The sequence below is a fragment of the Lutjanus erythropterus genome, chromosome 2 (assembly GCF_056507025.1).
Source record: "Lutjanus erythropterus isolate fLutEry1 chromosome 2, fLutEry1.hap2, whole genome shotgun sequence".
NCBI classification, from domain to species: Eukaryota; Metazoa; Chordata; class Actinopteri; order Lutjaniformes; family Lutjanidae; genus Lutjanus; species Lutjanus erythropterus.
The window spans coordinates 30,070,702-30,096,955 of NC_139318.1; the positions used below are offsets into that span (position 1 = coordinate 30,070,702).

At 39.6% G+C, this 26,254-nt stretch overlaps 2 protein-coding genes across 3 annotated transcripts in view; one reads left to right on the plus strand and one right to left on the minus strand.

Annotated features, from left to right (window-relative positions):
- vgll4b (vestigial-like family member 4b) overlaps positions 1-12,832 on the plus strand; it is a 42,451-nt gene extending 29,619 nt beyond the window's left edge. For both annotated transcript variants that reach the window (XM_084736819.1, XM_084736814.1), the window contains 3 exons: positions 9,403-9,670; positions 10,035-10,152; positions 11,522-12,832. In XM_084736819.1, coding sequence (XP_084592945.1) covers positions 9,403-9,670; positions 10,035-10,152; positions 11,522-11,778 — 643 coding nt within the window. In that variant the 3' untranslated portion in view covers positions 11,779-12,832. The remainder of the gene's footprint in view (positions 1-9,402; positions 9,671-10,034; positions 10,153-11,521) is intronic.
- A 7,442-nt stretch (positions 12,833-20,274) lies between these two features.
- atg7 (ATG7 autophagy related 7 homolog (S. cerevisiae)) overlaps positions 20,275-26,254 on the minus strand; it is a 92,350-nt gene continuing 86,370 nt past the window's right edge. Inside the window, exon 19 of the mRNA XM_084736831.1 lies at positions 20,275-20,366. Within this exon, the coding sequence (XP_084592957.1) occupies positions 20,334-20,366 (33 nt within the window). The 3' untranslated portion in view covers positions 20,275-20,333. The remainder of the gene's footprint in view (positions 20,367-26,254) is intronic.

Genomic DNA, 26,254 nt, shown 5'->3' on the forward strand with positions numbered 1-26,254 from the left:
CTCCCTGCCACAGCTTCTAAATGCAACCACTTTCTTTGGTTAAAATTAGGTTCTGTGAAAATAAAAAGTCTGTGATGTTTTAAGTCTTTTCAAACTGCTCATTGCAGAATGATTATTTCCTAGAAGTAACCTGTGATAAGCCATAATCCCTTTATTTAATCTTCATTTTAATTATGACCTTGAAGTCATTTGACTCTAACGGCTGTAGGTTAATCTCTACCCAAGGAAAGTCAATTGCTGGTTGACTTGCTGCAACTTGAAGTTAAATTCAGGGCTCCTCTCTACAAAGCCTCGTCAAGATGTATACTTTTTTTCAGCCAGAAAACCTATTTGCCTAAGGGCCATCCTAAATATGTCTTATTTTTAGTCATTTAATTTGAGGTTTCTCTGAGGGCTTTCTTTCCCTGGCAGAGGTACCTGCGGGGCGGCTTGTCGAAACCTGCAGTCAGAGTCAGCCTCTGAAAAGTTTCCCTCCTCATTTGAACTGTTGTGTGCATGTCCAAAGAACAGTGATTACGCTAAAGTGGAGAATGATGGGTTGTCGTTACAGAAAAAGTTAAGCTAAAAATAGCAGGTAAAAACAGCCTCTATAGAAAACAGTGCGGGGCGCTTCACAGTCGACTTGCCTTTATTTAACGTACATGAGCTTTCTGCTTCATTTAATTCATCTGTCAGTTGTAGGAACGGTGATTAGATTTAATTTGAAAACAATGGACTTCTTGGAAAAAAGAAAGACAGAAAACCAGAAAATGAGCCCTTGAAACCCCCCACCACAAAAGCACACACACACTCTCACACACATGCAGTTCAAATGTCCGGAGATGGTTATCTGACACCATTCTAGCTGTTGGATTTTTCTGGCTGCTTCTGTCTGTGTAGCTCGTCTTTTTTTTGTCTGCACTGATTGCTCTGCTCAGTGTTGACTGTTCTGTATTTTTAGAAGCTTTTGTATTCATTATCTTTATGTCGTTATGTTTTCTATGTTTTGCTTGAATGGCAGTTTTCATGTGTGCTGCCGACCATAACAGTTGCTAAATAATGTATGTTATGGCTTTCTTTTGTCTGCAAGTTCAGTCATATTTTCGGTGATTGTTGACACAGACAGACACCTGACACCACAGACTTGAGGTGGGGCTGTGAAGTAGGAAGTTCAGGTTTCCTTTGTTGTCCAATCATGACAAGTTGAAGTCAGGGGGAGGCACAGGCTGGGGTGAGAGAAAGAAAACTTTCTGAACCAACTCCAGCTCTTGTTTTTTTTCAGTTGGACTGCAGTAACAAGCATGATAAATAAATGGATTTTGCTTTTGTCAACAGCCTGTTTATTAACAATGTGGTTATGAGTATATTTTTCCCAGCAGTCTTTGTGTTTTAATAGTGTCTCTGTCAGTTTTTGCTGTGAAGTCACTAATGCAACACAGAGAAGTTTATGACATGGTAAATTCTGCATATAAAAGTGATTGATTTTCTAGCGGCAGGCTGATTTGTGGATGTCATCTGTATGTCTGTGTGTGTTTTTGAAGGTATGCACATGTGTTGTTGTGTGTTCTGTCCATACATGCATGCATGTGTGCTTGCCAATCTGTGATCATCTGTGTGTGTTTGTGTGAGTGGTCGCCTTGTAGGAGTAGGAGGAGTCTTAAACAAAGAAGCCTTATCCTGTCCACTGGAGCCTGCGGGCTGGAAGCTTGTTGCTGCCTGCTCGCCTGCCCGCCACTCTGCAGTTGTAGACCCGCCAGTATAAAAGTCCTCTTGCTCAGCTGTTTCATCCCTCCTTAAGAATAAGAGCTGCTCACACAGCAAGGTTTTGTATAGGCTAGAGCTGCAACAAGTAGTTGATTAATTAATTAAATTAGTCTGCAACTATTTTTGGTAATTGATAAATTGTTGCCCAGATGCTCTGAATATCTTCTGGTTTCTGTAGTCCTCTGTGGCGGTAAACGGAATATCTTTGGGTTGTAGACAAAACAAGACATTTGAGGACGCCATCTTGGGTTTTGGGAAATGATGATCCAAATTTTCTGACATTTTATGGGCTGAACAACTAATCAAATAATCGACAGAAAGAGATCGACAGATAAACCAATAATGAGTATAATCTTTAGTTGCAGCCTTGGCATAGGCTTTTAATTGGCAAATACTCTGCAGGAAAGTGTATTTGCAACAGCCAGGTTACATGCGACTCCTTGAGTAGTGGTAGGTTTGTAGATTACATCCGACATATAGCTGAGCAATGTATGATTTATAATAATGAATTTATGTTGTTTCATTTTAACCATAATGTGTGTTTATCAAAATACCGAGTTGTTTTGGTGTGTAAATTACCAATAACAGATAATCACAAAGTCCGATTGTGATAACCCTGACAAATTAACAAGATGTTTTCAGTAAACAACGTCTGGTAGTCATTGCTTGGAGCAAACGGTCAAGAGCTGCAATGATGTGGCCTAGTTGATTCATCAGTTAGTTGCCAACTAGTAAATTAATAGGCAACTATATTGATAACTGATTAATCATTTTAAGTTTTTTTTAAGAAATCAAATTCTCTGATTTCAGCTTCTTAAATGTGAATATTTTGCAGTTTCTTTACTCCTGTGGCAGTAAACTGAATATCTTTGGGTTATGGATGTAAACTTTGGCTTTGAGAAACAGTACACAACATTTTTCACAGTTGTTTCACATTTTATTGGCCAAAGAGACAATGATCAGCATATTAATTGATAATTGATATTTTTTTTTACTCAAAAAAAAAAAAAAAAATCACACATGGACAATTATCAAAAGGTTTGAAATCAAGCTAAATGCTGTTCACGGTTGTACATCAGCTTTCTGTGGTATTCATGCCATTTTGCATTGAAAGATAATGCTGTAGATATAGGAGCAAAAACCAAATCCAAGTTAGTCAGTTTTCTGCCTGCACTAAGTACTGTAGCATACAGAAACTGCAGCTGCTTAGTTTCTACTGGGAACTTCATCAGTAAGGTTTTCTCATGGAAGTTTCTCCATAGGCCAAATGGGGAGAAAATAAGAGAGAGGAAGAGTGTGTGTGTGTGTATGTGTGTGTGTGTATGTGAGCGTGGCCAAGCCTGGTGAAGTCATTGTTACCCTCTTGTTTTACATGGGACTATTTATGTAGTGTGTGTGAGAGCATGTGAGGAAAAGAGGGAGAGCATATGAGTGTTTTTTTTTCTTCTCTGCGTGTGCGCGTGTGTGTGTGTGTGTGTGTGTGTGTGTGTGTGTGTGTGTGTGTTCACATGTTGTTTTCTTTGCCTTCTTGTTGTGGTTGTTCCCATATCCGATCTGTCCCAGCTTTAATAACAAAGGCTTTTCTTCAGTTTTCTTTCTCTGCAGTCAGTTAACTGTTAGATATGTGCTCGATTTCTATCAGTATTTCTGCATGAATGGAAATCTGAAAGGCTGACTGTGTAAAGCGCTGTATAGAAATTGTATGAAATTTTGTCTCATTTGCTTTAGATATTAAGCATAATACATGATTTAACATGGCGTTTGTGAAGTTTTATATTTACATGTTCTATGTCAAGCACAAGTACTTGATTTATAACAATAACAGTCTATAAATGACATCTATTAATGTTTATTTCCTCTGGGTTTTGACTTTTCTATTTTAAAGGATACAAATATTATTGCTAACTTCTGCTCAGTCCTGCTACTAAAATCTAGACTAAGCAGAATAAACTGTATAAAGATATTTGTATACTTTATATACATAGTGTGGATAGACCCTGTAGGCCCTGTGGCTCACTGTGTGTGCATATATACTGTATATATATCCATTTTGTGGGTTTTGTGCAGACCTCGCAGAGCTTGGGCCTGGTTGTAACCTGTGGTTGAGCCTTCATCCTCCTCTGCTTTTTTTTTTTTTTCTTTTTTGTCGTCGTCTCCTCTCTATGCCCTGATTCTTCCCAGATGTTTCCTGTGTGTATCTCTCTCTCTCTCTCTTCTCGCTCTTTATTTATTTCTTAAAGGAGTAGGATGTGAACCTCTGCCCAGCCAAAGATTTGTAGTGAGGTTTTCTCTGAAGACTCTGGAGCACAATTGTGAGAAAAGGCGTACAACTTTTATAGCTCCTGTATCTTTGCCTCAAAGTAAAATATAGCTAACTTACCAAATTGGCAGTCTACTCTGAGCTAAACCTGGCACACTTATGAAAATGAAACCATATTTTTAAAGTCTTTAGTTATGTTTATATTTGTTTTATTTAGATTTCCATTGTGGCAATTAGGCCAGTTAGGTCATACAAAGCTGCTTGTTAGAACAAATTACAAGTTTTCAGATTGTACACGAATACAGGCTTACAACAGTTTTTCATTCAAGCACATGGTCATGGTCTAGATCTTTAACTTGAGGTTAACTTGAAGACAGGGTGTCATGTGAATGGTTACTTAAAAGGCTGTACTTAATGACAGATCCGAGTGGTGTAATATTGTTCAAGATATATGACTATATCATTTATGTATCGAGGGCTGGACTCTCTGGGTTTTAAATTAAGGGGTCGTTCAGCGAGTGCCCACCACAGTGACTACCACTAATGCCAGGCTGCACATAACCCAGGCTCTAGTAAAATAGAATCAAATAGATATCTGCCTCTTTATTTCATTGTGTCAAGCTGTCTATTTTGATGTCAGTCACACGGTTCTCATTTTCACAAGTCCACCAAAGGAAGTGTTGACGTATGACTGAAATCAATCCAGAACAGGGTGAGTGAAACAAAACGCTCTCCTTCTTTTACCAGTTAAACAACAACTGTGTTGGTGTGTGTGTGTCTATCTATGTCATCAAAAAGACAGTTCTATATAAGACGGTTCTATTTTCAAAGATCACAGTGCTACAGAATGGTACTTTTCTCTAGGTCATTTTTGGTGTTTATATTGCTTTTATTATTAGAAGAATTCAGTCTAATTAAGCTGACCTGCAAAAAGACTTGCCAGGGTTTAGCTAATTTAAGAGGAGCGTGGAACTGACATCTCCTCGTGGAAGGCAAAAGGTTGCAATTTGTACGTTTGGCAATTTATGGAAGAAATGTTATTTAGCTATAGCTGGTGAAATTTCTTTGAGTCAGTCACATCAGCAGAAAGTTTCTTGCTATAAATGAGAAGCCTGCAGTCAAAGTGCTGCTAATGAGAGCTCACTTGTTAGTCAAATATATGAGTGCTTTCTCTCACATGTACACTTACATTATTAGATCTGAGCCTCTCCTTCCCCTCCTCTCTCTGCCCCACCTCAGTGCAAGCCTGTGCTCTGCTGTGTGTGTGGTGTTGACTCCATATTGATGCTTGATCCAAGAGTGATTAGCAACCCAGTGAACATTTATTGTGAAATAAGATTAAGCTGCGTCCCCAACCTCTTCCCCTGTCTTTTTTTCTTCAGTCCACTCCTCTTCGCCTCTTATTTTATTCAGCTTGTCTCCCCCTACCCCCTCGTAGGTGCCAAGTCTCAGAGTTCTTTACTTTACAAAGGCTCTCTCCCACTTCTAGCTCTCATCCTCTCCTCTAGCTCCAGACCTGGCAGCCCTCTCTCTTCAGCTCTAGCTCTTGTCACCACCCCCAACCCAATGTCTCATGTGTAGCCCTCGCCGTCCGCCCTTTGCGTCCTCTCCATCTCTCCCCAGCTGCGACCTTAATGATAATTGAGAGGTGAGTAAGAGAGACAAAGACACAGGGGTGGGTTTTTGAATGCCTGATCCTTGGCATGAAATGCGGTCCGGGGTTTGGTGGGCAATCAGGCGAGGGGAAGGCGGGGGCGGCGGTGGATTCGACAGCCACGCCATTCATTGGTTGGGTTTGTTGATCCCGTTCGCTGGCTCCTGCGACGGCCTCTCTTGTGTGAGGATGTGGGCATGCCTGCTCTTTGGCAATGATTAAAGTTTGGAACAACTTCCATAACCTAACTCAAGACCCAGCTGCTGGGAGGGGGATGACAGAGAGCTGTATTATCTGTTTGCCTCAAAGCTAATCAGGGGACTGTTTATATTTGGAGATAACAGAGTTATACAGGAGCACTTTGGTTTGTGGCATTTGATTAAAGGTTGATATTTCCTGTGGAATTAAACAATATATTTACTTGAGCACACTTGCGTGATTATAATTACTCAATCTGTACATGATGGACTCCACCATGCAGTTATTTTTTTATTATTTCTGATAAAGAATGAAGCTGAAAATTGATGCCAGTATGAGCAAAGATAAAAACTAGTTGGTGAGCTGTCGGCCAGGGTGTATAAAAGTGCTGCCAAGTCTCTCCCTCTTTAACCCCCAGGAAGTTTGCTGCCGATTGTGAGGGAAAAAAAGAGAAAGAAAGACAAAGAAAGAGAGAAAAACAGGGGGGTCCCTGCTAATGTAAGCTCTCGGCACAAACGAAGGAAACTACCGACCTCGGTCTTTCTTGTAGTAGAGGTCCGGACCATTCACATGCAGCCCCCACCACCCTCCCCACCTCTCCTCAGCTCTTCCTCTCTCCCTCTCTGTATTCTGTGGGGACTATTTATTTGTGGAGGACAGTACTGTGGGCTCCAGATGCTTGACCCAGCAGTCAGGTTGCCTGGTCACATGGAGCTACAACTGTTTGCCTGAACTTGTTGTTTTGCATCCAAACAAACCTTAAAGGGCTGCTGCAGCTTTTTCACTCTGGAGTCTGTTGTGTATTATTCCCATTCAGACCTGTTTTTTCACATGGGTGGAGAAATTCCTCCATATGTTATCTGGTGAAGAATAAAAAGCAGGGGTGGACAATATAAGTGGTATAGAAAGTACACCAGTATGACTTCTGACTATACCGTGCTGACTGGTAGAGAGTCCATGTTGCTTTGTTTGGAAACCAAGAAATGGCTCAAGGTGCTGCACAATTGAGCTAGCATGCTGTGCTTGTGTAAAGATTGAAATATTTCTTTTGCTTTCTTTGTTCAAGTTATCGCCACTTGGTTCACCGTCTCCACTGCTGCCTCAACACAGAGAGCAGGCGAGAGGGTGCGGCGTGATAATAAATACATCAAAACATTAAAATTACAGATAAAAGAACTGAAAGCAGCAGAGCTTCACCAGAGTTTAAGACACATAGCAGACTAAGCTCAGCTGATTTCATACAGACAACTTTTGTTTTTAGCTTGTTTGTAATAATTCACTGTAATGCAGACAATGAAGAGGGGGAGGAATTGGTACAAAAAGGAAAGGTGCATCTTCCATTCTGTGGACATGGTTTTGTTTTGAAAAGTCAGACAATGGCAAAAAACAATTCACAAATCATGTTGGACAATAGTGGTTACAAAGGATGATAATACTTGATATACTTGAGAAAAAATTTTGTATGTTTTTTCTATTTGTTATTACAGTTTTGCACATTACTTTTGTAATGTCAAATATGTCTTACTAATATAACTAAAAGTACAGTAATAGCTGCCATGCAGTTTTCATACCAGTCTTTTACTTCCTCAGAGGCGTTTATATTGAAATTTTAAGAGAAACAAAAATATTGTGATATATATGTTACTGTCTGTGCCTCGAATTATACCATTATATACATTTTAGGCCATACACCCCAGCACTAATAAAGAGTGGATGTTTGGGTGCAGCTTATTTACTGTACATTTGACTGCTTTAATATATCAGTGCAGGAGGAAGTCAGTGTGTATGTACCTATTTGTGAATGAATGCGTATTTGCATGTGTGGGTATGGAGCTGGAGAGAAAAGAACAGAGATAACGAGAGGCAAGTTCAGTAAATCTTGCTCCCTGTAACAGGGCCTCAGATTGTAGGAGGGGAGTGGAGCTGCAGTAAGGCTGTAATACACAGTCGAACACACACAGAAAACACAGACCACATTTGACGCACTGAGCAAAATAATTGCTACCTGTTAAAGTGCAAGCACAGAATCAGGCGGCACCACTTGCGTTGCATATCAAAGTCATTATCATCAGAGCAGCTGGGAGCTGGAAAATAAGGCCAAAATCTGTGTTGTGTTAAACTGTCATTACTTGAATCCCTTATCCTTATCTCTAGCTTTCTCAACGATTAAAATATGAGCTCACAGTTTGGAGGGATTTCTTTGTGGCTGGAAGTAATTCTCTTTCATATGGAAAGTGTGTGGTCAGCCCACCTTCTTTCACCTTTAGTATGCTGTTCATGACTTTGAGTCTGGACAGGGCGCTGTTGAATAGAAGTCAAGGGAAAGAAAGAGTAAGAAAAATAAGAAGTTGGACGTCAACGACAGTTTTAGCAAGTCCTCAGCCGGCGCGTATGTCGCGTTAATGCTGCGGCTCGTTTCAGGTTCACCGGAGAGATAAAGCTGATTTGTTGTACTGAGGAAACCACTTTAGCGCTTTGAACTTTGTGCCCATTTGCCCCTCTGTGCAGGGAGAAGTTTGGAATCTGTCCATGTTGGATAAAGTTAGGAGAGTGTTCCTTCTTCCTTCCTACACTTAACAGCAAAGAGAGAGAGTGTATGCGTGAGCACGGACTTGTACAAAACAGTCTTATCAAACCCTCCAGCAATCTGAGAAGTGTGTGTATGAGTGTGTGTGTGAGGTCAGTATTAATAGCTTCTGCTGGTGCTGCAGTGTTTGACACAGAGCCCCATTTACAATAGTTCTTTTGTTTATCTTCCCTCTTCTCTCCCTCATCTCATTCTCTCTCTTGTTGAGTCCCTTTTTACTTCTCTGTCTTTATCTTTCCGTTGCTCATCTTTTTTCACTGTCCATTTTCTCCCTTGACACTAGAAACACAACATTTAATCAATTAGTTCTCAGCTATTCAATTAATGGTCACCTGTTTAAATAATTGACTAATCTCAATTTTTTTGAGTAGCAAAAATCCAAATTCTCTGCTTCTCAGCTTCTTAAATGTGAATATTTTCTGCTTTCTTCAGTCTTCTATGACAGTAAACTGAATGTCACTGGGATCAAAATCTGGGATCAAAATTTTTCACCATTTTCTGAAATTTTATTGATAGTTGAAACCTACTTGAAACTCCATGTGTGACTAGCCTTTCCACATCTTGTGTTCATTTGAGCTCATACCTCAAGTTTTTTTTTTTTTTTTGATAACTTTGGATTAGGTGTCATGTTTGTACAATTTCTTATCAAATGTCCTTGTTTTCAGTGGTAAAGAGCAATATCCAAAACATTGAGGTGGTCATTTAGCTAAATAACAAATATATTATCTCTCTGGCAAAAATTGGGTTTTTAGTTTTTTAGTCATTTCATATTTAACATTTCTGGAAGCTAAACCAAAATAAATTTAATAGATATTCAGATTCAGTCTTGCAACTGGACTCAGAGTAAGTATGGTCCCATAGATGTGCAGCTTACATGTCCAAATCTAAAATAACTGCACATAAAATACATCCACACCCCTACGTGCAAGATAAATTAATGTCTCTGTTACTGTTCTCCAGGAAACCTAATGGAGACTACCGCAGCTCTCCCGTCTCCAAGGACCGCAGCCGAAGCCCCATTGAGCGTGTGGTGGTGCCCAGCGCTCTGGGAGTCCACAGCAACCACCTGTACAGCCACGCCCACCACCACCATCACCACCTGGCCAGCTTAGCCGGTATGGACCAGCCACTGGCGCTTACCAAAAACAGCATGGTGGAGTCTGCACGTAGCAGCACGGCAGCTCTGGTCACAGTGCCGCACACAGTCAGCACCGTGGAGCGCCAGCAGGTAAGCTGCACATCCTGTTCTCTTTGGTTCTGGTACTGACAACATCTTTTGGGTAAAACCTCAACTCTGGTAGGTCCTCCACATGATGTGACTAATGTGCTTTCATTAGCCAGGCTGCTTGGATGGTGGAGAGTAGACATTTCCTATTTGGCCAGTTAGCCAAAAATGTTTTAAACCCCGGTGGTCACTGAATCATTCCGTCTTCCTCAAGCTTCAAACCTCCCTTTTAGTCTGTCGTCTTTAACCTTTTCTGCATTTCTAATTCTGTTTTCTTTTCATTTAATCTCCTTACAACCACTCTTGGCAGAGTGGTTTGTTGTTTGTAGTGATCACTAAGTGTTGAATTTGTGTCTTTGCATTTCAGAATCGTCCTTCAGTGATCACATGCGCCCCAGCCAACAACCGCAACTGCAACCTGTCTCACTGTCCAGTCTCACACAATGGATGCTCAAGCCTCACTAACAACTACAGGAGAATCAACAGTGAGTGCGCTCATACAAATACAAGCAGACGAACATACACATATAGACGGACAGACACTAGGGTTGGGTGATATGTTCACATTCAGCCCAGCGACCAGCGATTGCCATTATATGTGTGCAGGTGTGTGTTGGTGCACCACCCTAGACTTTCACCTGGAAGATGAGTGTGAAATATTCTCACACCTATTTTCTTATTAAATGGAAAAATACAACCGCACACTGTCTTAATTCAAGTTTCTTTCTTTTACTGAGGTAAAATGAGCTTAATTGACTTGTTAACTCCTTCAACAGACTTGATTTAAACTTGACAGAAAAACAAAATCAAAAATCATGTTTGCTAGTCTTTCCACTGTTCCATCAATCACCAATTCAACCGGTGTGGTGGAAATAATTCCTTAATTCTGTGTTAGATATAAAAATATTCAGGGTCTACGCGCTGTCTCTCACTCGTTCTCCAGCTCAGTGGGTGTGTACTGTGCCGCTGAATTAGAGTCTGTCTCTGAGTATGGTCTCTCTCATTCCCTGGACGCAGAGCAAATGACAAAAATTGCCCATAAAGATCAACCAAAAATACCAACTGGTGATGGACTCAGCCAGTCGCCGATACATTTGTCCAGTTGCCTGTCCCTAATTCAGACGGACACACATGAAGAAAGACAGATGGCATTCTAGTCTGTATTTTATAATATTTAGTTTTTTCAGTACAATACAGTAGTGGGGTTATTTTAGAAGTTGTAGTAATGAGTATGACATTTCTGTAACTAATAGTGATTGTTACCAAATAACTTATATTTGGCATATTTGTGGAAATAATTTTGGAAGCAAACTAATTTCCCATCAGAACAGTTTGTGGGAAACCTCTCAGAGTGCAAATCACCCTCCAGAGGAAACACAGCCTGCTCATATTCTCCACATTCAGACTGACTTATATAACTAGTGATGCTTAAAAAAATCATTCCAGTTTTCTGTCAGTGAGTTTCAGAGTTTCTGTTTGTAGCACAATGGTCGTTGTGTTGAGGTCCCAACATGCTTTATTCTCAGCCTCAGACATTTTTATTCGTCCTGCCTGTGAGTGTCAGTCATGTTTTCAATGGGTTGATAACTTAACTGTGGCTGTTTTTATGATCCCAGTGAAATCCCTATGATCTCATTGAGGTTAACAGTGAAATTTAAAACGGTGATTTAATGTTAAAAAACTGCAATGAAAAAGTGAAGTAGATGTTGGAGTTAGTATTTTTCCAAAGTATTACGAATGTTTAAACTGATGCTAGGCAATAAATTGCCCACTGAACTTTATACAAGTGAGTTTTAGAGATGTTTCTTTTTCATTATGGGAACTAAAAACTCTCTTATATACTCCCTCTTTCAGCCAACACAGCCTGCGACCCGGTGATTGAAGAGCATTTCCGCCGCAGTCTCGGAAAGAACTACAAGGAGCCCGAGCCCACGGCCACCAACTCGGTGTCCATCACAGGCTCGGTGGACGACCACTTCGCCAAGGCGCTGGGCGAGACCTGGCTGCAAATCAAAAACAAGGGGAGCCCCTCGTCGTCCGGCAGCAGCCCAAACTCCTCCCCCGACAGTCACATGGTCAATCACAACCACTCCCCTTCTGTGGTCTCCTGAAGGAGGAGGAGTTTAAGAGGGATTTGTCCCTGTCCCCCACCACACCCCACCCACCCACCCAACTTAACCCTGGCTCCAACACCCATGTCCCCGTCATTTTGGTCTGTCACCAGCATCCCTGAGGGAATGCCTGCCTGCTGGTCTGCTACAAACATCCAAAACCCTCGAGCCTGCTCTCTTTTCATGCACTCAGAGAGGATCAATCAAGCAATAACAACACGGTTGTTTTTTTTGTTTTTTTTTATCCTTCTGTGCTCTGGTGTGGTGATGCCAGACAATAATCAGTCATGAGCAACGAGGGTTCAACTTTGGGACTTGACTGGAGCATCAAGCTGCTCCTTCCGATCATTCATTATCCCTGCACATCAAGCTTGGAGCTGAGCGAGCATCTGTAGTTATATGTACATAAAGAGAGAGAGGAAAGGTGGCGTTTTAATTATTAATTTTCTTCTTTGTTTTTTTGTTTTTGTTTGTTTCTTTAACAGTAGTTTTGTGTTCTGCTTTTGCGTTCTGAGATGCCCGACATTTGAGAGAAAAGATAAGTGAGAAACCCTTTGGAGAAAATCATCACAAACCACCTGACTGTGCTACCAAAGAAACCTCAGACACTGATGCTTATCAATGCCCACCTTAAAAACAAACCAACAAAAAGCCATTCTTCTTCTTCTTCTTCTTCTGTTTGATCTGTTTCCACTCTTTCACCTTCCTTCTCTCTCCCTCTCTGTCCTGTGTATGTGATCTGGTGGTTTTGTTACTGTATGTGTATACTTTGGGTGATCGACTTGGTCTGATTTGCACTACTGCCGTAGAGGGTAAAGGGTGGCATGTCAATACTGTAATCTGGCACTGCACACACTGGGACTGATAAAAGCTGATTTTGATGCAATCTGGTATAATCCAGCTTCTGTTGGAACCTTTATTTGATCTCCCATTAAGGTTTTTAAAAAAGTCTACCTGGGAATCATTTCATCCTGGCTCTGACAGAAAAGTACAAGCCACATTATTATGTATTATTCATCGAATACATTTTCGATAAATGAAAAATACCTACCAGTGGGGCTGGGCAGTATAAAATGTTACAGTGACATGCAAAGTAATATGCATTTGGATACCATGTATTCATGTCTGACCCATTTCCTGGATAAAAAGCACTATAATGTTTACATTTCTCAATTGATTTCCATAGGTCATGTTATATTAAAGGACTTGTGTTCAATAAGGAGTAGTAAGAAAAGTTTTTTTTTCTAACTTACTCCACAATCAGAACCCTTGAATACAAAAAGTTTACATAAATTGGTTGAGAAATGTAAACATCGTAAGGCCTTTTATCCAGTAAAACTGCAGCTCCCCCATTTGCTTCTCCAATATGGCAGCAATGTTGACATATGATCCAAAGGCCAATGTGGCATCTACGTAAATGTGTCTATGAGCATGACTATCTCAAACAAAGTCATATCCAAACTACAGATGAAGCATCTATTTAGGTGAGAGTTAAACTGGAAAACTGTGGGAAGAACTGGCCACTCCGCAAAACCAGCTATGAAAATTGTAAGAAAAATGTAGTATGTAGCGTAAAAGTAAAATATATGGGAAGACAGAATTTAAATTCACTCCACTTCCACCTCACACTTCATATAAACAAGAAAACTGGAGCAGAAATTTAATGATGTAGCGGCTACAGCTCCAATTAATGATTGTTTTCATTATCAAGTAATCTATCAAACATTTTCTTGATTTCATCATTTATCAGTTAGTTGTTTGGACCATAAACTGTCAGAAAATGGTGAAATGGTCACTGTTTTTTTTTTTTTTTAAAACCCAAGGTGACATCATCAAATGTCTTTTTAAGATTTTAATTTTGCTGCCATAAGAGAAGTAAAGAATCCAGAAAATATTCACATTTGAGAATCTGAAATAAGAGAATTTGGACATTTTTTTGTAAAACAAAAAGACTAAAAATGATCACTCTATTACTAAAATAGTCAGTGGTTAATTTAGTTGGCGACTAAGCAGTTAATTGACCAATTGTTGCAGCTCTACAATGTAGTGGCCAGAATTCATTCCATTTTTTTAACCCATCCTTTGTTGACAATGTAATGTGAATTAATTTTAAAGTATGAAAGGAAGATGTGTTTAACATATATCTTAAGTATTTAAAATACATTATAGGATAAGATGTTATAGGATTTTCAATGCATCATACTGCCCAGCCCTGCATACTGGCTCTACTTGTTGGTTGTGAGCAACTACACGTACATCCAGTTTGTGAATTAAGTGGCCTTGATTTGTATCGGCATAGATAAATCTAAAACAAAACATACAAAACGACCTCACTTACTTCGCCTAAATCGTGCCAAATTGTTGTATTTCATCTTATGAGCACAGTCAGGTTATCAAATCAGCTAACTGTGGTGTCGATGGACATCGCAGGCATCATGAGGAGAGATAAGGACTAAAAAACACAGTGTGTGTGTTGAAGGCTGCGCTCTGCTGAACAATGTGCTTTGATGTGTTTCACAGGCTTAACTGCTGACAGTGATGAGGGGATAGATGACGCTGCATGTCACTTTGTGGTTGAAAAGAAAAAAAAAAAAAAAGTCGGGTTTCTAGACCGGGGGAGAGAAGATTATCCAGATCTTTTCAAACACGCCTTTGTTTTTTGTAACTCTTTGAACACAGGTGTTGTAATTATATTTGGCTTTGACCCTGCGATCCCTCCCTCTCCTACACACTGTGGTTTGGTAGATTTCTACAAGGTTTGAAGGGTAAACTAATGCTTTTACACATGCATGTTTTTCTTTTTGTTTTGTTTTTAATAGCTGGTATCTATTAATGTTTTTAAGCATTTCAATCTTAACTACTATTAGCCTTTTCATTTGGACGATAGATGTTACTTCTTTCATTGTCAGTAACAGACATAGACACTATACACTCACTGCTGGGTCAGTTGTACTCCATATTATTATTGTTATTGTTATTATTACAATTTTGTATTTTTTGTTTTCCATTAATATCAGTATGGTAACAAACATCTATAGTGGGACAGCCTCCGGACAGGCTCTGTTTAACGATGAGAGCTGCGTTTCTCAGATCCATCTCAGCAGTGGTAACCAATCGGCTCATTCCCGCAGCAGAGCGGCGATGGTTCCAGTGTTGAGCTGGTTTTGGGATACACAGCCCGTAATGGTTTTCTTAAGATGTTGATCCATCGGTGGTACAGGATGCTACAACCTTCAGCGTGACTGAGCTGAGACACCAAAATGGCAAAAATGAGTCAGCAGGGCCTTGTTTTCCTAGAGATGAATTAGACTTTATTCTTATGAGGCTTTCATCTTAAAATCACCACCTTTGAATCAGCCTTTACCCACATTATTGCTGCAGTCTGAAAAGGCTAGCATGCTATCATGCTTTTGGGAAACAAGGTATCATTATTGTTAAGAGCTTGTGATGACAGCTCTCAAACATCTTGTTGATGTTTAAGAGCTGTGGAAGACCTAGGAGAGAGATGGTGGCAAACTGAACGCATGGCTGATAATTGACCATTCCTGAGTCCCTCCCCTTTTGCGCTATGCTCCAATAACAGTTGAGCAAGCTTGGTACCCAGTGGAACCTCAGTCAGCTTTCTCCTTGCCTATATATGCTGTGTGCCAGGGTTGTAGCAACATATAATCACATCTTAAGTTAGCCAATATTTGAAAAACGCTAACGACTGATGTAGATTAGCTAGCTAGGTAGCTAGCATTTTCCTAACATTAGCCATCAGATTTAGCTAGCTAACTAACAATTAATGTAGCCAGCTGGTGAGCCAGCATTTTGCAAATATTAGCTAACTTAAGATGTGACTCCACAGAATATTTATATAGTACGTTGCCTTTACAGGACCTTTTAGCCATCTTCAAATAGATGAGCTTAGCACATGGCACATCTAAGTATGCCAACAGGAAACGGGTAAGGAGAAAGTTGTCCAAGGTTCCAGAGCACAGAGTGAAAAGGGGTGGGACTTAGGACTTAATTTATGGTGTGATGTCACAGCTCTTCCAACTATCATCAGTTGACCTTTTGTGTCCTGACTTGGTGTCCAGACTTTTTTGTTGTATTTCAATGCTTTTCTTTTCTGAGCAACATTGTATTGTCGCTGCAGTTAAGCGAGACTGCTGCAGTCTGACAAAATGAATTTAACTCTGTAAAAGAGCCTGCGCCAAGGTGGCATACATTCCTCCTATAGGGAACTTTGTACAGGCCTCATACTCACGTAGTATCTCCATATCAACAGACAGAGCTAACAACCAGCCAGGGCCAACTGTCCGCTGTGACGACAGGGTTAAATTAGTCTTTACCGGAATTAGAAGGTGTCCACATTTGCTTTTATTTTCTCTTTGCATCAAGCAAGTCGGCCATAAATCCATATAGTGAAAACAAACAAGTAAGCATTTATGCCACAGCATTTTGAGGACATTTGGAATATAGGATTTAGAGAACTGGGGTTAATAACAGTGGACACTGAATTGCAGAATCATTTCATGTTTCAGAGCTGAGGTTGAAAGGTGAAGAGGTTTCAGTTTTTTTTTTCCAAGTATGACGAGTTCATCCATTACAGATTTCTCAGTGTTTTAGAATATCCACACATTCCATCCTCATCTATCATAACAGATGGTTAAAAGTAAAATAGACTTCAGATAAACGAAATTTTCAATCATAGCGCAACTGCCAGTGAAATAATTTCCTTAACAGTTAAGTACTTTTCAATCTAAATGTGCATTCAGTGTTAGGTCCAGAGTGGTTTGGATTGTGATGTTTTTGAAGGCAGGTTTTGGGGGAGGGTGTCAGGGGGGTGTCACAGCTTTAGGAGCTGAGCTTCTGTAAGCACGACCTGTGTGCCAGGAGACGTTCAGCTGCCACTGAAAGTCTTTTGAAGGTCTCACAGCGATGCCTTCCCCCTGCTTTCAGATTTAGTCGACCCCGATTTAAGATTGGATGTAGAACATGCTAGAAAACACGAGGGAAAAGGGCTCAGTGTCCAGAGGATTTTGTTTTTCTATTATTATTCTTTCTCATTATCATTTCACTACCACCCTGTAGGTAGGAGGCTCTCTTTCTGCTTCGGCACACACTCCCTACACACTGTAGGAAAATCACTTAATAAAAAAAAAAAATACTTTTTTATAATAGGTAACTATAAGACCATCATTACGCTGTGCGTAACGAATGTACAGAGAAAAAAATCGTAGGTATTTTTTGAGGAACAATTAATTTGTTAATGATATGTAGCTATTTAATTGTTGGTTTTCCCTGTCCTTATATTGTAATCATTGCATTTTCTTTTTTTGTGAAAAAAGTTGATCTTTTTTGTTTATAGAGTTTGTCATGTTAGAGTAAAGGTTCAAGTGCAGGAACACAGCAAACGTATGAAACCACAATAAGCCACTGGTGTGTTGGTGACAATCGCTACTTCCATTGGTCCCGAATGTTCTGCAGTCGTTTAACATGTGTTCGATCGTGTGACTTCTGAGACACCTGAACAAACGTTTCTTCTTCTGAGCAAAATGAGGCTGTCCTGTCACAGGCCGCTCGAGCAATTTGCATGTTTTACATCGATAGAACACAATTTTGCCACTAGCCCAGTGAGTATTGGAAGCCATTTCCAAATCATTTCTATTTAAAAATAAAATAAAAGTCCACATCAGTCATGAGCTAGCAGGCGGGTCAATTTTCCAACATTTAAATTGTGGAGTTTAAAGGTCTTTTGATGACTTGTTTTTGGTCTACAGATTGGAATTGAGCAACAAGTAAAACCATAAGTCACTAAAATCAAAACACTAAAGCTTAATGGATAAAAACAGGATTTTGTACATATTATGTGCTCATGTATTTCGGTTTCATTGCCAGTCACTGAGGCTGAGATGATCTAAGTACCTTGTGGGATGGCACACTTGTATCTGATGTCGCCATTCTCGTCTGTGGAGGCCATTTTACATCTGTAATCAGATAAACAACATGAAAATTGTGCAGATAAATCAAAGAGGAGTTGGTCTTTACTCTGACTGTACCACATTTTCCAGGTCCTTTTTGAAGTGGAAGTAGCATGTACTTAGTGGTAGTAATACTCTGAACTGTAAAAAAAAAAAAAGTTTGTATCAAGAAAACAACAGTCGATTTGTGGCTCTGTGTCTCCTCCTACTAAAAAGGTTTTGGCAGGCCACCTTTTTTGTACGTAAAGTAGCCTTGATGAACAATAAAATGCTTTTAAACCACTGTCTGACTGTGTGGGCCTCTGTTTGTGACTGTCCTGGTGTGTTTGTGGTGTAACTGTTAAGACAAAGATGCTAGAAAAGAGAGAAGTGGGTTTTGGAACGATGCATCTACACTGTGTGTATGGAAGGATGTAGTATAATGAACAAACTTGAATTTAACAGATATAATAAAGAGACATTTTATTCCAGTTTTTTGTGAAATATTTGCAGAGGAGAAAAAGTGCAACAAAAACATCTCAGAGAATAGTCAGAATTAAGGAAAGTTAGTCAGAATTCTGAGTTTAATCTCAGTGAAATCTGGATAAGGTCTTATCTAGGTTTACATGATCAAAGGAGGATACTCAGGATACTAAAGGAGTTAATTTGGAATTTACTCTTCCTAAGTCCCGTCCCCTTTTGCTCTGTCCTCCAGTAACAGTTGAGCAAGTCTGGCAACCAGTGGAACCTTGGTCATCTTTCTCCTTTTTTCCCCCTGTACTCCCATATGTTATGTGCCAGGGTCGTTTAAGTGGAAAAGAAAAACTAATTTTAAAGATGTTGCTGGGGAACATGTAAAACTGACACATTAGGTTAGATCTGAAAGCTAATGTTAGCAAATGCTAGCTAGTTTGCGACATAATTTACATCAGTTGTTCGCTAGGCAGTTAGCTGATGTAAGATGACATTTTTATTTAGTTATTTTCAACATAGTCCAGCCTAGTACATAGCTATTTTTCTCTCCATGGATGGCAAAGCCTTGATTTGCCCTACTACTGCCCTTGTTGGTTTAGGGCAGTGTTTCTTGACCCTGGTCCTCAAGTACCTCTGCCCTGCATGTTTCCCTGCTCCAACACACCTGATTCAAATGATCATCTCATCATGAAGCCTCTGCAGAAGCCTGACAACAACCTGATCATTTGAATCAGGTGTGTTGGAGCAGGGAAACATCTAAAACATGCAGGACAGGATTGAGAAACACTGGTTTAGGGAATATAGAGAGAAGAGAAGGTTGACTGAGGTTCGACCAGGTACCAAGCTTACTCAACTGTTATTGGAGCGCAGACCAAAAAGCGGGCGGAAGTGAGGAAAGGTCAACTGTAGGATTTTCTCACAATTCTGACTTTTTCACTTCAATCTCAATTTCTGGAAGGAATCTCAGATCTCTTTTTCAGATTGCGCTAATTCTCTTCCACAAACATCCAAGCAGTTGTTGAAGTTTATGTCATTACACTTAAAATATTGTACATGTTAGCAGTTCAGACAAATAGGACGCGGCAGCGTAAGAAAAGCAACATAAACTGCGCAGACAAACACAAGCATGCATCAACACAAACAAACCATTAAGACCTTCAGTTCCTCTGTTAAAGTCAGCCGTGCTGTTGTTGGTTCCAGGTGGTCCCACAGTAATCGTAAACTGTTTCCATATCAGAAGCCTCGGTTCAGTCGCTGTACAGTAACATCTGTGTGCAGGTTTCCTACTTTCAAAGCAACAAAGCTGGTTTAAGTATTAATTGTACTGTATGTATCACAGTCTCCAGTAAACAGACAGGGAGATGGATGGATTTGGTGAGAGGTCAAACGTGTTTTTGTATTTTCAGAATTTATCTGAAGCTCTTTTCCAAACTGAATGAGCGAGCAGATGTAGCATGTCCATGTCCCGCCAAAGGAATCCATTAAATGTGTTGATGGAGAGACTGGGAGGAACTGAACCTGTGACCATCCTGTGAGGCTTTCTTAAGTATTTTAGACAAAAAATAATAAAGTATCTTAATACAAATACAGAGTGTTTTGTTGTGTTTTTGCTCAGGTAACTGAAGTGACTCCAAATACTGAGTAAATGTGACTCAGTAAATGTGATAACACATCATTAAGTGACGGGAATAGGTACATTCTTCCTTAAATACAACAGCTTCAAACACACAATTGCAAAAAAAATTAACTTGTGCAAGCTCTGACCCCCTTTCTAATGTAAAAAATGTAAGAAAAACAGACACTAACTGAATATTTTAGCAGTAAAATGCAATGATTCTTTCAGTAGTTAATATTTGAATCATGATACTGCTCTATTCTGAAGGTCAAACGCTTTGGGTGATCTTGAATCCAAATTAAGAATAATATGAATTTTAAAGCTTTTCAGCTATTTTTCTGGAGAAGTTTTGTAATGCGCTTGGTTTTGAATTTCATCAGTGTGTCTGCTTTTGTCCACAAAGCTCTCGTCCCCTTGTCCTTTGTAAATGTGAGAAATCGTTTGAAAAGAAACAGACAAAAACATGGATTGGAGTGTCCACAGTCCTTCGGAGGCTCAGGGTTTGTTTGTCCAGTTCTTCAGATGCTCTCATCATCGCTCATATCCCAAATCTAATGAGAAAAAGACACAAAAGAACAAAAGAAAAAGGTAATAAAGCTGAGGTAGGCAGTTTATTTTTGCTGTCACTGAATAGAAGTTCCATAATAACCCTAAAGCATTTTAAGTGGTCAGAGAGAAAACTAGACTCCTGCTCCTCCTCTTGTCTGATTTCAAGCTTTAGAAAATCTAGCCTAGAGATTTTAGCTAATCCTGGGGCGGTAAGGAAGTCCATTGTTGAGTTTCATTCCCAAAATGACAGTATTTTTAACGATCAACCATCTGCAAGCCACCAATCTGAAGTTTTGGTGATTTGATGACTTTGGAATGCAAAAACAATAGTTCAGCCACTTATAAGAGGACCACATACAAAATCAGCATCGGTTTAAGTTTATGCTATATTTACAATGATTTCACTGTTTTATTTCCAAAAGAGAACATCAAAGCCAACCAGACTCCTTTGCCAAAAACAGTCTTTTTACCTTGCAGAGCACAGGATTTTGCCTCGATCTGTTTGTTTGTCATTTCGTGACTTTGACATTTTGACACATTAGTTCAGATCCAAACTAGTGTTACTTCCTGTAGACCGCGGCAGTCGTACACTCACAACTCCTGTGTTATGCAAAGTGAAATCGCTGCATTCGTCAGAGGAGTCTGGAGCGACCTAATGGCCACGCTTAATGTCCATGTCTGGTATAGTGTCCTCATGTCTGCGTACAGTATGTACAGTACACAGAGTCATAACGTATCAACAACATATGAATAAAAGTACTGTTGAGCTGTTCAAAGTTGTAAACATACACAGAGCAACCAGAAACATACAGTACAAACATTATACAGTACATTATAATACATCCAACACAGAGCAATAAGGGCTCTGATTGTGGTTAGCCACTGATGTAGGTCATTAATTTAATATACATCTACTAACATCCATGAATGATGGATTAAATTTTAAAAACAGGAGGAGAAAAACAAGATAAACAGACACATTTCTGCCTAAACAAGTGAGTTTTAAGTCGCAACAAAAAGCATTTTAGAGAACATACAGGCAGTTCTGCTTTCTTGGCTACAGGCACCAAAAGCTTTGAGAGTAATTACTCACAATCACGGCTAAATGGTTTCTTACCAGGAAATGACAGCAACATGTGACCCTCTCTCTCTCTCTCTCTCACACAGACACACACACACACACACACACACACACACACAGACACACACAGACACACACACACACACACACACACACACACACATAGAGGAACCTCCTTTTCACTACTGTGTCAGTAAACAACAGCGGCCTTCTCATGGCAGCAGATTCTTCACATTCTCTCTCTGCAAGACGTAATTCACATACCTCTAACACAGTCTGGAATGTTACACACACATGGCTCTGAGTGCACACACACACACACACACACACACACACACACACACACACACACACACACACACACACACACACACACACACACACACACACACACACAGTTTTGACACATACACGCTGCATTCCTTTGAATGTGCTGCTCCACGACTCAAAGAGCTGAAATGTGAATTCCAGTGCAACAACTGAAACCCAGTGAAAGCTCAAAGAAATGTAATAAACCGTTCCGAGCTGAGGTCTTTTTCTTTTTGTGCAGCGCATACCAGCAAGTAATAATGCAACATACAAGTACATGTGTGCACACACACCCCACATATGATTACAAGTCTTAAAAGCATCCATATCTGAAAGAAGATGAGAAAATGTTTCTTTTTTAAAGGTCCTCATGGAGAACATCTGAAGTCATTAGAAAAAAGCCACAAACATCTAAACAAACAAACACAAAGTGGGGATGCAACTGACAATTATTTTCATTACTGATTAATATTCAGATTATTTGCTTGATTAAGTGAGTAATCATTTGGTCAATGAAATATCACAAAAAAGCGAAAATATCCAAGGTGACAACTTCAGATGTTTTATTTTGTGTAACCAACAGTACAAAACCAAAAGGTGTGCAATTAACAATGATGTAACCCATAAATAGATTTTAAAATAATATATAAAAACAGCTAATTGTCTTTGTACATTTCAGCAACAGAAGTAATGGCTGGATGACTTTCCAGACAAGTTATCAAGCTGCAAATGTTGAATTAAACGTTTTACTGGCACCAAAATCTCCAAAATCTCTGGTTGTTGCATAAAAAACAGCAATCAGACGCGTCTATGGCTACAAGCTACTGAATGTGTTGACTGGACTGAACACACAATCAAAACACCTCAAGTTTGCAGCATCCACTGACAAGCTGTTGGGATCCGCTGAACTTCAGTAGCCAAAATGCGCGTGCGGCTTGCTCATCATTTACAAACTGTAAAATGGTCTATTAACTAGTACTTATTACTATATTACTTCTATTAACTAGTCATTTAAGCTCAAAGTGATGATGATACACACCTCTTTCCCCAATTTGACTTATTTAGTTCTATCTTTGTTTTTGTTTTTTTTGTTTTTGTTTTTTTCAGATTCAACAGCCAATGTGTGCTTTTGTTTCCCTTTCTGTTTATGAATCTGTGAGTTTTTGGAGAAAATAAACCTTTGTGCTGAAGATTAATTCCATGCATTCTGATCAGATCCCCATGATGATAGTCATCCTCTCATTCTGAAACTCCTCCTTAACACACAGCAATGCATGAAACTCAAATAACGATTTACAAGGCTGAATTTATGAACATCGATGGCTGACTAATATGTAGCTGAAACTATTTCTAATAACACTTTACTTTTTGGGTCTGCAGTTTCCAAAATACTTGCCAAGTAATTTCCATGTGAGCTCTCCTGGTCAGTTGAGCATGCGATGTGTGCATGCGAAATTTGTCTACAGATGAGCACACAAATCATTACATATGAAAAAAAAAAGAAGTTTCCAACCATAAATGAATAATGAATAAATATTTACATAGGTTTCCATGGACCCATTCTTTCAGGGAAATTCACTAAAACTGGTACTAAATTGCATTTTTTTTTTCCCCTGGAAACTTTATTGGAAATTGTCAGCAAATAACAGATTAGTAAAATAAAATATTACCCTGTATTTCTCTTCCTAAACGCTGACGTTTTGCTGACACTTTATGATTCATGTCTGTGAAAAGAGGCGAGACTACAGAGAAAAGAGACTATATTTATACACATCATTATAGTAACTGCTGTTTGCAGTAAATGACTTCCGCAGTACGAAGGGAACAGAACATGGAGGGGGTACACTCAATACTGGAGCAGCAGTAATGGCTCTGCCACTTCTGCTCGGAGTAAAGTACGCGTCCTCAAACGGACACATGGAGAGCTCTCAGCAGTTTATAATGTGGATCCAGATTTGGCAGGTTCACAGGAAACAATCAATGTAACACATCAATAAAGGGATGATGCATTAAGACAAAACAGCTTTCATAGAAAAACAGAAACTAAACTTAGCTGCATCTTGGCTGAACCTAGTCGATGAACTGGAATAAAAAAAAAGGTGCTGGTACTCTGAAGCAGCAGCTTCAGTGCGTGTAGCTTTTATCTGAGGCAACACAAGCTGGCAGGACCACAGTTCATACCATGTGAAATCTATTTCTGTATGAAAATACGGATAAATTCATGAGAAACATAAACCGAGGTGCAGATAACTGTTTTCGAAATGAAATACAGTCGATTTCCTCTTAAGTTTAACTTTAATGTTCAACATGTGGTTTTAGGAATGGGTTCAGGAAATATGCTTATTTGTTTTCATTCCAAAAGTGAAATGGGCAGATTGATACCACACTATTTAAACGTTAAAGCAGGGGTGGGCGATTATTTTTCATGGGGGCCACATGAGATACTGATCAGGCTGTCATGAGCCAGACACAAATTATATAAGGTCCTAATAATGAAATTAAAATTTCTAATAATGGAGTGATATACAGTGTTCTGTATAGGGCTCTGCTGGTCACTCTTTCTGAATTGCCACGTGATGAACTGTGGGCTAATATTTTGTTGGCAATGTCTAAAACTTAATGTTAAAAATGTATGCATGCTGCATACAGGTTGCAATGACAGTTGCAGCAAAAGTAGAAGAACAACTTCAACAACATGGATGTGCAGCATCGAGTGAACAAACTTACAGTTTAATATAAAAGTTACAGCTCATTATCATTACCGATGAGAGCTAGGAGGTGATAAGCCTTCAAAAAACAAGCCTCCCAACACTTCTAAAACATTATGTAACCTTGGTTTATCAGTATAAAAACACTTATTTTTTTTAAAAAAAGCCTGTGTGGTTTTAGGTGGAGTTACATGCTGTAACTGTTTCTTAAACAATAGCTCATTCATCCGCCCTGTGCAGTGCCTCCACTATAACATAGGTTGTCAGATACAGTTGGCAGGTACAAGTTTTAGTATAATGGTAGGCCTCTGTACAGACACAATGGACCCAAACGTGGCAACACACAACAGTGGCAAGAAGTCACTGTGTCTGACTGCTATTTAAGCCTGTAACATTTCAGTGTCATTTCTATATTTTTGTTTTCTTTGTTTTTTTTTTACTTTGCACAGAACCAGGCTGGCACAATGCTTCCAGTCTTTATGCTAAGCTAGGCTAACCATGACTTCTCTCCACTCAACACACAGACATGAGAGCGGTGTTGAAAAAGCAAATATAAGTATTTCCCAAAACAACTATTTTGATCATTGATTAATAATTTTTGTAATTTATCAAGAAAAAATGTCACAATTCTCTTCTTTTCTGCATTCTTTAGTCCTCTTTGGGTTGTTGTGGACAAAACAAGACAAAACTATGATCAACATTTTTCACAACTTTATGAAATTTTACCAACCAATAAACTAATTGACTGACAGATTAATTAATAATGGAAATAATTGTTAGTTGCAGCCCCAAAAGGATACATGCTTTTGACCCAGGATAAGACATTACTGATTTCAGAGGGGGAATTTCACATCTACTTGTCCAGTTTACACAATAAACCACATAAAAATATGTCATAAATTGGCCCGCTGAGCTGTTAACAATGTGAAAAACAGCTACTAAATGCTGGACCATAATGTTTGTGAAGAAGTTGTTTTCAACAGTGAAAGGTGGAGCATCACAACTGCTAAAACCACCTTTTCCATTAGTAGGGTTTGCAGCTAGCAGCTGAAATTAGCAACAGGGAAGTCATAGCAGCAGTTGCATTCAAGTTTCCAAAGAGACACATTATTATTCCTTTTTAGTTTCTTTCTCTCTTTTGTTACTGACTCCATTTAAACAAAGACGTTTTGGCCCTGTTTTCACTGTTTTTTTTGGCTTTGTTAAGGTTTTAGTCAGAGGCTTATGTATGTGCATCTGCATTCACCAGGGAGGTAGCAGCGGTCATGTGGCCAAAAGTCATTTGTGTCCTCCAGCTTCAGAGGGAACTGAAAAAAAAAGTTGTCTGACCTGTTCTGTAGTGTGCTGAACTGAGCAACAGTCTGCTGTGTACAGGCTAAAGCTGAGTGTTGTTCTGTGTTGATTTCATTGTCATAACTTCAGGAGTGTAGCCACGGAGGTGCAGGACAGTGTGGAGAATGAGGGACAAATTCATATCAAAGCTGGACGTTCAGCATTTCTGCTCCACTGCTGCTGGGGAGCAAGCATCAAAAGGACAGCAAGCAAAGAGCTCTTTGAAACGGAGCGACACTGGAGCCCCTCTCTGGACGCCTGCCATGCCGCACTGATGGCGTGTGTGTGTGTGTGTCTGTGTCTGTGTGCGTTTTGAGAAATCTTTTGTGCAAAATGAAAGCGAGAGGGGGGGGGAGAAAGGAGGCGATGTGAAGGGGGAGAGACCTTATGTAACGTGAATAGCACTGGCAAACCGAAGCCAACAACTTTACTACACTCTTTCAGCAGGTCTGAGTACTTG